Below are 13,188 nucleotides of genomic sequence, written 5' to 3'. Positions count from 1 at the left end.
ACGTGGAAGGGCTTCTAGGTTCTGTAAAGCATTCTACGTGTGTGTGTGGAGTGTAACCATTTGTTCTGAAGAAATAAAAGCATGTCCCATATTTGGGTTTGAGAATTGCTGAGAAGAGAGAACGATACAGTTTCTAACATCAAATGTGACTGTTGGTATCACTAAGGCGGTGTGTGCCTGTGGATGTTGTGGTGGGGGGGGGCCGCTGAGGGGAGAGCCCAAATCTAGGTCAAGGGAAGAACTAAGAAACTCAGCAATGGTGCCTTCTACCCATTGAAGGGTCATCTGCTTATTTCCTTCTGCATCACTCACTGCTCCTGGATTTTCAGCTTTGGAATTGCTTTTTTCCCCGCCACACAGGGACATAGTGTTTGGTCAGGGAGAAGACCCAAAGAGCAAAAGCCATTTGGAACCTGCTTTGTCAAGGTTAGAGAAACGCTTTTTACTTCCTTCTCTAACCTGAATCACGACATGATCTTAGTAAAAAAAAAAAAAAAAGTCTCATAGCCACCTGACCACTACCTCCTGCAGATAAGGAAACATTACCTCTCCAACGCTGGCCATTTGTCCCACCACCTGGTGCCTGGCTGGCCTGAGGCTGAATTCACAGGCTTTTTATGGTATATAGAAGGCAAGCTCTTCTAAAAAAAAAAATCTCATTTTCTGCAAAAAGAAAAACAAAAGTAGTTGGCAGGAGAAGGGGGTGGCTTCTTCCTGCCGTTGCAGGCTCAGAACCCATAACTTCCTCTTTGGTGTCTCCATCAATTCAGTTCTCCCTATCTCTGGTACCCATCATATAAACCTGAGCAAAGTGTTTCAGCCTAAACACACAGAATTTTACACTGAAATTGCTCTACCTTATTTCCTAAAATGTTCCCTAGGAGAATAATTTTCTGGGTTACATGGACTGAGAATAAGTTGAACGTGGGAAGAGAAAGACCAAAAGTACAGCTAGAAAAAAAAATGTAAAATTGGATGGAATTACAGCTCTTAGTGGCAGAGCAAAAAGCTGAAGCACCGAGGAAGGTAATTATGTGGGATTAACTCAATGCTTTCAGGTCACCCTTTTAGTAGAAAGAAATGGGGTTGAGTTGGACACATTACAGATGCAGGCAGAAATGACTGGGTCAAGAGACATTTTTCAAAGCTCCTGGCAAATCCAACCTAATTCCGATGCTGTGGGCAGCTACAGGTATGAGGTTTGTGACGTGTGCATGATTGCTGATGTTCCTTCTGAATGCTTCTCTCCCAGAACAGAGACCAAGTCATTCGGCCGAGGTTTCTTGCCCACCATCTTGTTTACCATCTGGGTCAAGTCAACATCTAGTGAGCACCTGCTGTTTGCAATTAGGTGCTTGGAGTACAGAGATAAGTCGAGACTTCACACTAGGGAAACACAGTTTGAGGATGGTTGGTAACTTAGACTCTTTTTGTTCCAATCTAATGGAAAGTTCTGTTTAGTCTTTAGCATCCAGGGCCAAGAAAGAACCAAGAGGACTACAAAGTGGTCCCAAAGTGTTGGGACAACCAAGTGTTGGCTTTAACATGGTGGGTGGCTCCCACTTCAGGATGGTGGATCCACATCACGGTGACACCTGACATGGTACAAAGGGCCACCACCCAGACATCCTGCAAGTTCTCTCTCATGCTCTCAGCAACAATGGGCAGAATTTGGAAAGGGAGAGGGAAAGTTTGTCTGCTAGAATTCTAAATGAGAAGTAGATACTGGAGAAAAAAAAAGTACATAGTAGGCACCTACTTAAGGCTGTGACTTGTGTTGAAGTTTAGGAAGACAAAGATGATCCTGGCATGGCAGCATTTCCTATGAAAGAATGTACCACTCATTCACTCAACAAACATTCTGGAGGACCAACTATGTGCTGTTGGAAACATGGAAGCTGAGGTGGCGCCACCCCTAAAGAGCTCTGGCGAGTAGGGGAGCAATATGGAAATGTGTACTGAAGATCCCAAGCAGCAAGGGCTGGGTCCAGTGGCTCACATCTGTCATTCATCCCAGCAGAGATCGAGAGGGGTGCAATTCCAGTTAGCCTAGGGAAAAGCTCAGTGAGACCCCCACCCCCCACATCAACCAATAAGGGGGGCGTGGTGGTTCATGCTGACGGTCCCAGTTTCTGGAGGGCATAGGTAGGAGGATCAAAAGTCTTCAGACCAGCCACGGACAATAACATAAGACTCTGCCTCCCCAAATAACTAAATCCACAAAGGGACAAGTTGTAGTTCAACTGGCTTTAATCTCCAATTCCACACATATACACCTGCACATTTACACAGACAGATGCCATGGAACCAGGGCTGTGGTAAGGGTGGGCCCTAAAGGTACAGCCTGTCTATGAGAAGCTGTCATGTGATGCAAGGTATACATGTCCCACAATGAAGTGTATGGATGTGGGGTAAGAGCTGAAAAGGGAGGAATGTCTAGCAGAAATGGTGGGAAAGGATACGTAGCTCAGAGTCTGAGAAAGGACAGTGTATATGTGTATTGTAGTGGGACCTGGGGAAATTATGTACACAAAGACACATGTGTATGCGGGCACTGGTGGCTCACACCTGTAATCTTAGTTTCTCAGGAGGCTGAAATCTGAGGATTGTGGTTCAAAGCCAGCCTGGATAGGAAAGTTCTTGAGACTCTTATCTCCAATTAACCACTAGAAAATGGGAAGTGGTGCCATGGCTCAAAGTGGTAGAGTGCTAGCCTTGAGCAAAAAAGCTCAGGGACAGTTCCCAGGCCCTGAGTTCAAGTCCCACAACCAACAAAATAAAATAATGATGGATGTGTGTGTGTGTGTGTGTGTGTGTGCGTGTGCATGCACAAGTGTGCCTGTGTGTGTACAACATGAAATCAGACAATGCGGTGGAGCTGGATGGTTTAGATTTTGAGCAAACAATATGATATGGTTTGCCTTCTAGAAAAATCTCCCCTGGGACCAGTATAGGAAATGACTGAAGGAGGGAGAGGCCAGAGGCAGTGAGTTCAGTCAAGGGACAGCGACAATCATCTGAGCAGGTAGGGGCAGCAGAAATGGACGCTGTTAATACAGTGATCATTTATTGAGGAAGTTGCTTTTGGCCAGGACCATCACCTCTAATCCCCTCCTGGACCCTGAGGGATAGAGGGGAAGACCCTGAATCTCCAGGAGGGCAGGCAACTAGGCAGCTAGTAGGCTGCTGGGAGTGTGACCCACAGCTATGTGGATCCAGGATTTGCTTGTATTCCTTGTCTACGGCTCCTCCTGCTCCTTTCCAGTGCTCCCTCTTTCTCTGGAAAGAGAAAGGGTGGGGGAGGGAGGGGGAGCTCACTGTCAGGCAGAGCTCCACCAGACCTTGGCTTGGTCAAGGTCTACCGGTGTGACTTTGGTCTCATGTAAGCAGAGGAGAAAGCATCTCTAGGCTTGCTGAGATGACGAGCCATGGAGCCAAGTCTGGCTCTAAACAGGAGCTCAGGAGGTCAGTTCCTGACCACCAGGATTCAGTGGGGGGAGTGGATTTGACCAACAGCTCAGGCAGACAGGACCAGGCTCCAGGAAGATTCTCGAAGCTCCCCCCACCCGGGGGCAGTGGCCATTCGTATTATATACTCCACAATGGGCTCTGGAGGAACTTACGATCTTTTCCAAAAAGCAAGGGCTAACTCACCGAACCTGTGAGCCTGCAATGTGGAAGTCCAGGGCCACTTGAGTTCTGCAAGTGGCCACTACAACTCAAGTGCTGGCTGAGGACAAGTTTTAAGGAGGCTCTGAGTGGCCCCAGTGCAGGGCCTTTGTTGAGTCAAATGGGGTCTTCCTGCCTCTCCCCAGGTCCTCCAGCCACACCCCTGACTGCTTCCCTGCATTCCGCATAACTGGGTGCTTCACTGAGACTCAGACTCTGTGCTTCTGGACATTTGTGCCATACTCTCCTCCGAGTCCCCACCTTTCGTGGTAGAGTCATAGGGCACCTCGCCTGAGCTCCCTGAGACCCCAGCCTGGAGTAGGTGTGTGTCGGCCCATCCATGCCAGGCCCAGCCCTTTCTTGTGCTTTTCCCTCTCAGGACAAGGATAATGACTTAGGAAGCCCTGTTTCCATTGCCCAGCCTGGTGTCTGACACATGGATGCCTAGACATTTTTTAGAGAAAAATGAACTGAACTGTGTTCAGTTCTTGGTAAGGATGATCAGATGACAGTAGCAGGACCCCCAAGACCTCAGCTCCCTCTGGCTCCCCCACATCACTTACCTTTAGGACGTCTCCAGTATGAAAACTCAGTTCGTCCTCGCCTGAGGCCATGAAATCAAACTTGGCGACAGCTTCCATGTCGTGAGGTGGAGCTGGAAGAGAAATGATGTGGTCATTGTGTCTTTCTGCCAGGGAAGGGCCGTAGGATCATAGAGCAGATGGCGAGACCTAGCAGTGTGGGCAGTAATCAGGAGAGTGGCTGACAGCCCATGTCTGCAGGCCTGACTATAAGGCTAAGAGAACAGCGAGGTTTGCACAGAGTATGCGGTGAGAACTTATTTCTGTGGTTCTTTTATATTCTTTTCTTTATTGTTATTATTTTTAAGTAACAGTTGCTAGAATCTTTGGGATCTGGTTCTCAGGACCTTTTTTTTTTTTTTTGAATGCTCAGAAACCAGGAGGGAGAAATTCAGCCAGCTTCAGCCTTTTTCCTCTCTATGCAGCTCCTTGACCCACCCAGGCCAGTCACCACCTCTGGGTCCTCTCTGTTTCTAGCTGATAAGCACAGAAGGCTTGCTATCAATTGGAACGTGAGGCCGGAGGGGCTGAAAGCTGCTCTGTAAACACTGTCCCCAGGCTGTGCCTTGGCAGCTATATTTAACCAGGCAGTGTTAATTAGACAGATGCCATTTTCCCTCTTATATCTGAATCATTTAAGAGAATTATACAGTATTGGCCAGTGGGGAACTCTGTGTCCTTCTGCATGGTTGGAGAGCAGGAAGTGTGGTGATTTTTTGAGGTAAGAGATTCAGTTACTTAAAGAAGTTATTATTATTATTTTTTGCCAGTCCTGGGACTTGATCTTAGGGCTTGAGCATTGTCCTTGGGCTTTCATCTAGGGTTTTACCATTTGAGCCAGAGCACCATTTCTGACTTTTCTACATATGTGGCACTGAGGAATCAAACCTAGGTCTACATGTATTCTAGGCAAGCATTCTACCACTAGGCCAAACTCCTGGCCCCTTAAAGAAGTTATTTTATCACTACGACTAAACCAAGTTCCTTTCAGACATTTCTATTTTGATATTTCTGAATTAACATCATCTTGCTCCCCCCTGCCCCTTTTTGTACTAGTCCTGAGGCTTTCTCACTTTTAGGACTGGCATTTTACCACTGGCATTCTACTCAATCCAGCCTTTTGCTAGTCAGTTGTGGAGAGAAGTCTCCAGGACTTTTATGCCTGGGCTGGCTTTGAACCAAGATCTTTAGATCTTGGCCTCCTGTGTAACTAAGGTTATAGACGTGATGCCCCAAGACAGGCCCACACTTTCTTGCAAGGCCCTGCAAAAAGATCAATGAGCTGACCCAGGTACTAAATTGAGTGTAGAATAGGATTTTTTTTCCTTTGTTGTAACTAGCCGTACCATGTTGGGCAACTAATAAAGCCTTTTAGAATCTGTTCCCAAGCACTCCATCACCTAATCCATGCCTATATTCTTAAGAGAATCTTACGAAATTAATTTTTCCCCAGCCAAGGTAGCCTAGACCAGGGAAAGTTTTGTCTAGTATAAAAATTCTTCACTGAAATATGATACTTCAGTCTTAAAAGACTATCAGATCATTTGATTCTCTGCTAAGACAGATTAATGTCAGGGTAGAATCTGGAGGGCTGTGGTTTGGCATTTATGATTTTTCAAAATTTCCCTAAGTCTCAAACCCTTTGGGTAAATTAGTAAGTAATCTTCAGACCTAGGGCACTTTCAATCATCAGCAGACTGAAGCCACAATTGCCCTCTCAGTGGGGCTTTCTGTTCCAGTAGACAAGATTTAGGTAAATAAGGAAGATGGCAGCAGGTGGCTGGGTACAGTACATGGAGCCTGGAGGATTAACGCTGACTGCAACGGGATGATAAGCAAGGGGCTCGTGGCTCTGATTTCCTTCAGTTGCTTGCTTTCCTCAAGATCATTTGTAGAGCTGAATATTTCCAGCCCAAAGGTAGATATTAAACAAAAGTTGGCTCAGGAGCCCAATAACATGTCATAATTGACTCTGAGCTTTTTCATCAGCCACACTTTTTTTTTTTTGGTCAGTTGTGGGGCTTGAACTCTGGGCCTGGGCATTGTCCCTGAGCTCTTCAGCTCAAGGCTACAGCCCTACCACTTGAGCCAGAGTGCCACTTTGGGTTTTCTGGTGGCTAATTGGAGATAAGAGTCTCATGGACCTTAGGGCCTGGGCTGGCTTTGAACCGCAGATCTCAGCCTCCTGAGTAGCTAGGACTACAGGCATGAGCCACCGTGCCTGGCTTTTCAGCCAGACTTATTTCCAAGCAGAACAAAGCACATGCAGGTTTTGTGCACTTCCATCTAAGGCAAATGAGCATTCGCACAGCCCAGGTCTCCACTCAGCGGGATAAGGATGCTGTGATCCTTGGTCCGTGCTAAGTGCCTTTGCTGGCTTAATTCACCTCCTTACATTAACATGTGAAACTTCTCCGAAGTAAGATGTTGCTTCTGACTTGGATGGGGGTGGGGTGACAGCAGCTTCTGTGGGTCACCCTTTGGTATCCACAGCAGACACTCTCACCTCTGGAGATCAAGTGTCAGGTGACTGGTCCTGAAAACCATGTCATTTCCATGCAGATTTACCTTGAGAGGCAGAACTGAGACAGGGGAGGGCAAATCCTAAACATACCAGGACACTACACAAATTAGAGAGCGGGGGAGGAGGGAGAGAGGGAGGGAGAGAGAGTGGCTGAGTTGTGACCTTGGGCTGATGTCTCTAGTATGTCACATGACTCTGCTCAGGCCTGGCCACTTGATACAGGCTGGCTAGAAATTACTTGGTTGTGATGCCCAGGCAGAAGTAAAATTGCTTCCGATAGTGTCACTTTCCCCCAGGAGGCAGGTAGTGTGGTGAGCCACTGACAGGCACATGACAACTACTCAGCTTGTAATTGTAATCCTGGCTCCCCAAATCGAATTAAACAAGCCTGCTCTTCACAAAATCACTGTAAAAAAATGTATTTGTTTCCATTTTCATTTGTGAAGTCAAATCTGTTCAGTTGCCAGAACACCTCCCCTCACCCCCTGCTCTACCAGGGAGCGACCAGGGGCTGACAGTCCAGGTGGAGTGTGGTATAACAAGACCCTTCAAGTTCCTTTCTCAATACTGCCCCCCAATAGCAGAGAATGCTAAAAATTACACCCCCAGAGGTTTGAGTTTGGTCTGCATGTCAAAAGGCATGGACATTTATATCCTCACTCCTCTTTATCCATTAGTATTAATTTTGAAAAGATAAAAAATGATCACCAGGGAGATGGTAAGCTGAACTAATATAGCTGATTCAGTATACACTGATTTGTTTTATAATCTGTACCTGCCACCATACATATTGGGTCTGGGAATATACCAACCCGTGCGCGCGCGCACACACACACACACACACACACACACACACACACACACAGATACACACGATTAATATTTTGGTGGCAACAAATTTGAGCTGGGGGAAAGACACACAGATACAGACAGAGACAGAGAAGGAACACACAGCAACCTGAATTCAAGAATGCCAATGAGTTTGCTAGTTTCTGTGCTTCTGAGGAAGAGAGAGACCCCTTTTCAGAGAAGGTCACAGATGGATTCGGTGTGCTTTTCCTGCCAGTTATGAGCTTCAGAAACCATGGAAATGCTACCTACCCCACGGTGCAAGAAGCAGCAGCCTTGGGGCAGCGTAGGCATGCACCTCTAGCAGCCCCCTCCCGCCCCAGCCCTGTTGGGATAGGTTATTTGTGGGGCTCTAATGCCAGCGTGCTTCTCAGATGTTATCCATTAAAGCCCTGTGCCCCAGAGCTGCTTCACCAGAGTAACACCACATAAGACCACTCCAACAGGATTTGCCCTGCCTTGCCATTGCCACAGAAGTGTTTCTCACCAGCAATAAAACAAAAACAACAATCCTGAAGAATATGCAGGCTATAGATGAGGAATGCTTGTCTATTTCTAAAATACAGTCACTACAGAAGGTGGAAACCAAAGACAGGAGACAGTTCTTTAAAATAGCCTCCATTTGAAAGCCAGATTAAGTGAAGTTGTTCTGAAACCTAGTTACCATCAAAATGGCACCAGGCAAGAAACTTCTTGAATAATTTCAGCTCCTCCTAAGTTGACTATGAATAGCCAAGGTTTCCATTTCCTATACCCCTTAAAAAGAGCAATTACATAACACCACAAAACTGGGCAAAGATTCAGGTTCCTAATCTAAATGGAAAGCAGGAGATGGACCCTAATTGAATCAGCCATACCCTCTTCTTTTTTGCTGGGAAGAGTTCTATTTTGAATACTTGCCCTGTTTATGTGGAGATGCTGGTAACTTCATGTCTGCAATGAGAGAGATAGAGAGACAGAGAGACAGATAGAGAGAGACAGAGAGACAGAGACAGACAGAAACAGAGACAGAGACAAACAGAGACAGAGACTGAGCCTGGAGCCCGTGGCTTATGCTTGTTCCCCTAGCTACTCAGGAGACTGAGATCTAAAGATCATGATTTGAAGCCAGACAGGGCAGGAAAGTCCATAAAACCTTTGTCTCCAACAAACTACCAAAAATCCAGTAGTGAAACTGTGGCTTAAGTGATAGAATGCTAGCCTAGATCAAAAGAAGCTCAGGGACCGTACCCAGTCCCTGAGTTCAAGCCTGAGGAATGGAGCATAAGTGTGAGAGATCGCCTGCCTGCCTGCCTGCCTGCCTGCCTGCCTTCCTTCCTTCCTTCCTTCCTTCCTTCCTTCCTTCCTTCCTTCCTTCCTTCCTTCCTTCCCTTCCTCTCTCCCTCCCTCTCCCCCATCTCCTTCTCCCTCCCTCTATTCCCCTCTCTTTTGTTGGTCATGGGGCTTGAACTCAGGGCCTGGGTGCTGTCCCTCAGCTCTTTTGCTCAAGGCGAGCTCTCTATCACTTTGACTTCTGGTTTTCTGCTGGCTAATTGTATCACTTTCCTGCCGGGCTGGCTTCAAACAGTGATCCTCACATCTCATCCTCCTAAGAAGCTAGGATCATAGGCATGGGCCATCAGTACTGGGCTTGAGATTACTTCGTTAAATACTATGAGTTACATATTTATCAGGACATTAACCACAGCTGTAATTACTTGATTTTGTGTAGGACATTAAAATAATATTGATGACTACCTTTTAGGACTTTGCAGCTACCAAGAAGAGTTTAGCAAACAATGTAAGGTTATATATCAGCTACCTAATGTTATGTTATGGTAGGTTCGCAGACTATTAGAATCTATACTTCATTTTTTGGGGTAGGGTCTAGCTATATTGCTTAGGCTTGCCTCAGACTCGTGGGCTCAAGGTATCCTCTTACCTGAGCCTCTAGAGTGCAGGGACACATCTGTATGGCTAACTGACCCGTGGTCTTCCTGCTGGTTAGGTAAGGCTCCTGGGAGATAATTAGGAAGGGTGCTTCCTCTCAGGGAACCAACAAGGTAAGCTCAATTACCTTCTAGAAGTTGGAATCCATATACTACAGGGTGGGGGATGGGGGAAGGGAATGGTTATAGCTCAGCCCCACTGTACACAATAGGAATATTCTTGAAAAGTTATTATGAATAGAGTATTTGTAAATGGAATCCTATTAGCATGTATTATGGAGACTCGATATACAAAGGAGCCCTGTGGCGAAGCCCTTTATAAAATAAAAAGAGAAAACTTTGTTATGCAAATAACTACCTTTTACTAGATCTGTTTTAAAGACTGGGCTTTTAGGTGCTGAAGCTTAAAACCATGCACACCTGTAAGTCACCTCTGGCTTTCCACACTGGAGGTAAAATAAATATTAGTTCTCCCTCCTCTCAACTCTCAAAGCCCTTTAATCATCTTTTCTGTTGTTGGTGGTGAGGCTTGAACTCTGGCCCTGGGCCTAAGCTCTTCAGCTCAAAACTAGCACTCTACCACCTGTGCCACAGTACTACTTCCTCAAAGCCCTTTAAAAATTTGCTACTGACAGTACATTCCACCTTGGAGAACAGGACTGATGAACCTTTTCTGTAAAGGGAGGAGAGCACCTCTTTTTGGCTTCGGTCACCAATATCCAATTGAGCTGTTGTGGTCAGAAAGGCAGACTTAGATAATACATGAATAGGCATAGCTGTGTCCCAAACCAAATTGTTTTATAGGCACTGAAACTCTAACTTTTCTTTTGGTCAGTTGTGGGGCTTGAACTCTGGACCTGGACCCTATCCCTGAGCTCTTCAGCTCAAGGCTACGATCCTACCCCTTGAGCCACAGCACCATTTCTGGTTTACTAGTGGTTAATTGGAGATAAGAGTCTCATGGACTTTAGTGCCTGGCTGGCTTTGAACCATGATCTTCAGATCTCAGGCTCCTGAGTAGCTAGGATTACAGGAGTGAGTCATTGCGTCCAGCTTAACTTACATATTTTTTACAGCCTGCCAAATATTATTAGTCTTGATGCCTTGCTTCCAGCCATTTAAATATGTTAAACCCATCTTAGTTCAAGGTGGAAAAGACAAGATGGGTTGAATTGGTCCAACCAGCTGTAGTTGAACATATCTATATATCTATATATAATCTACATATATATATATCTTCTATCCTGTCTAGTAGTTACAGTACTTGTCTAGTAGTTACAGTAGTTAGAGACCTCTTGAAGGGAGAGCCCCAGTTTGAATGGAAGAAGGGTGGATTAGAAGTCCTTGGACATGGATTTGAATCTGCACATGCCATTTAGGTCACCAATGGATGCTCTGTTATCCCATTCATAAAGTGAGAGAAGCACCCTTACTGTAGTATATATCAGTATAGACCCTAGACCAGAGCTTAACAGCACTTAGTAAACATTTGTTGGTAAATAAATCTATGATAGCTAAGAGCTAGAAGCTTGGCTCAAGTAGTAGAGCACCTTTCTAGCAGACACAAACAAAGGCCTTGAGTTTAAACCTCAATGCCATCAAATGAAAAACATCATAAAACAAAACAAAAAAATCTGTGATAAATGATCTGCCTTTAGAATTTGAGAATTCCTAAGGAAAGAGATGGCTGAGAAGTATTCATTTATAAGGATCAATGAATTTCCCATTCAAAGATACCTCAATTTTTTTTCAAACAAATCCAAACAGAGAATGTAACACACACCTTCACTAAGAAGCCTGGTGTACTTGATCCAACAGATGACAATGGCATACCCCAAACCAGCGGGTTTTTTTTTTTAACTTTTCTTTGCCTCTTGCCTCTTTGCCTATAATCTTCATCACTGTCCCTTGTTGAGTTTTCAGACACATGAACATTTCGGGGTCTAGCACCTATAATATACAGAAATGCTTCGATGGGAGAGAATGAAAAGCATCGAGAAGCGGCCCCATTCCTCTCAACTTCCTTCACTTAGTTTTGTTTTGTAAATTAATAATCTTGTGTCAAAATTCCTAATTTTTTTCCTCCAACTATTTAGCCTTGCTTGAGTTCTTTGTGTCTTAATGAGCACCAGGACAGAACAGGGTTTCGGATGCTCTTCTTGAAGATTCTTAAGCGGAGGATATATTATTACTTCACAGTTCATCCACCAGCTACCGCTTAAATATTGTTTCTAGAGATCTAAATTAATCTATTCTGGAAGAGTTGGGGGCAAAGGGGTCAGGGAGAGAGCCGGGCCTGGCCAAGAGACCAAGGACGAGGACTAGCCTTCCCTCATCGTGGGCTCTCAAAGGAAAACCTTTTGGGATGCCAGCAGAACCCCTGTTAGGAGATTACGAGATTCTTCCTCATTCACTGACGGTATTAAAATGTTAACCTTGCTGAGTCTGAGAGGGGTTTATATTTCTTTTGTGTATCTGCTTTCCGATTACCTCTAACTCATCCTCTGCAGCTATAAAAACAGAGACCCTCACACCCTTTTCCAGTAAATTCTGACTTCTGCTTTTCGACAGACTTGGATCTGAGGCCAGGTGTGGAGAGTGCGATTAGAACTAGAACTGTGGCAGTGTTCTCCCCGCCCTTGGCCTTCCCTAGATGGAGGCTGAAGGAAGCTGTGAACTTGGGGGTGGCCACCAGGCTCCTCTGAGACCACCAGTTCTTCTGCTGAGCTAGCTTTCCCTAGTCGGAGACTCGGGGTCATTTCTTTCTCAGTCAGAAAGGGTCCCCCTCTGGGGATATAAACATTTCTGATTTTATTGTAACCCCCAAAAGCAAAGATAAGAAATACGTATTCCACCAAAGTGTTTCAGGCTAGTTAGATGAGATGTTAGTGCCCCTAAAAGGCTCCATCTGAAATGATTTCTCACATACAGGACATTCTTATTTTTTTCTTGTCCTCAGGTGACTCATTATTTTTCCCTTGCTAAGCCCCAGGAAGGCACAAATCCGCCATCACAACCGGCAGGGTCGAACACATGGAACTACAGGGGACTCTCTGCCTGCTTGTCCGAGAACAATAATTTATCAGTGCCCATCTGCCGGTGCCAGTCTTGGAGAGCACAAGGAAGTGGCTTATGAATAGAAGCCACCAGGGCGCTCGCCATCTCCCATCCATTCCTGTCCTAAGCACAGGTGTGTTCCCTGAATAACAATTCAGCCCCTAGCTGCTTCTGCTCTACAGAGAGCCACCAATAGAGCTGTCTCCAATGACAGGCAACTAATGAGCAGCTGGTTCTTGAATGAAGCACTGTGGGCTGGGGACGTATTGCTTTCTTCCCCAAGTCTGGAAGGGACCTGCACTCAGCCTGTCAGCAGCAGTAGGAGCCCCGGCTTTGCTGGCCTTTCCCTCCTATGCCTCTCTCTGGGCTGCTCCTGCAGGCAGGGTCTGGCCAGGATCCCCCAGGCTTCCCTAAGATCTGGACTGTGGTTTCTTCCTCATCTCCAAACGGGAGACATCTCTCTAGTTAAAAGTCACCGTCATTTTTTGGCCTTGGAAGCCCAACAAATGCAGTATTTTCTATATGTACAAATTGACACAACTGGAGAGTCCTTGATATCCTTATTTAATCAAATTGCTAT

At 45.7% G+C, this 13,188-nt stretch overlaps 1 protein-coding gene across 3 annotated transcripts in view; it reads right to left on the bottom strand.

Annotated features, from left to right (window-relative positions):
- Window positions 1–13,188, bottom strand: part of Grap2 (GRB2 related adaptor protein 2) — a 75,179-nt gene that overhangs the window by 13,871 nt on the left and 48,120 nt on the right. For all 3 annotated transcript variants that reach the window (XM_090328769.1, XM_090328768.1, XM_090328767.1), the window contains exon 2: window positions 4,233–4,324. In XM_090328769.1, coding sequence (XP_090184895.1) covers window positions 4,233–4,310 — 78 coding nt within the window. In that variant the 5' untranslated portion in view covers window positions 4,311–4,324. The remainder of the gene's footprint in view (window positions 1–4,232; window positions 4,325–13,188) is intronic.

Source organism: Megascapheus bottae, chromosome 2, assembly GCF_031878675.1.
Source record: "Megascapheus bottae isolate mThoBot1 chromosome 2, mThoBot2.hap1, whole genome shotgun sequence".
Classification (NCBI taxonomy): Eukaryota; Metazoa; Chordata; class Mammalia; order Rodentia; family Geomyidae; genus Megascapheus; species Megascapheus bottae.
This window is presented reverse-complemented; position numbering and strand designations above follow the sequence as displayed.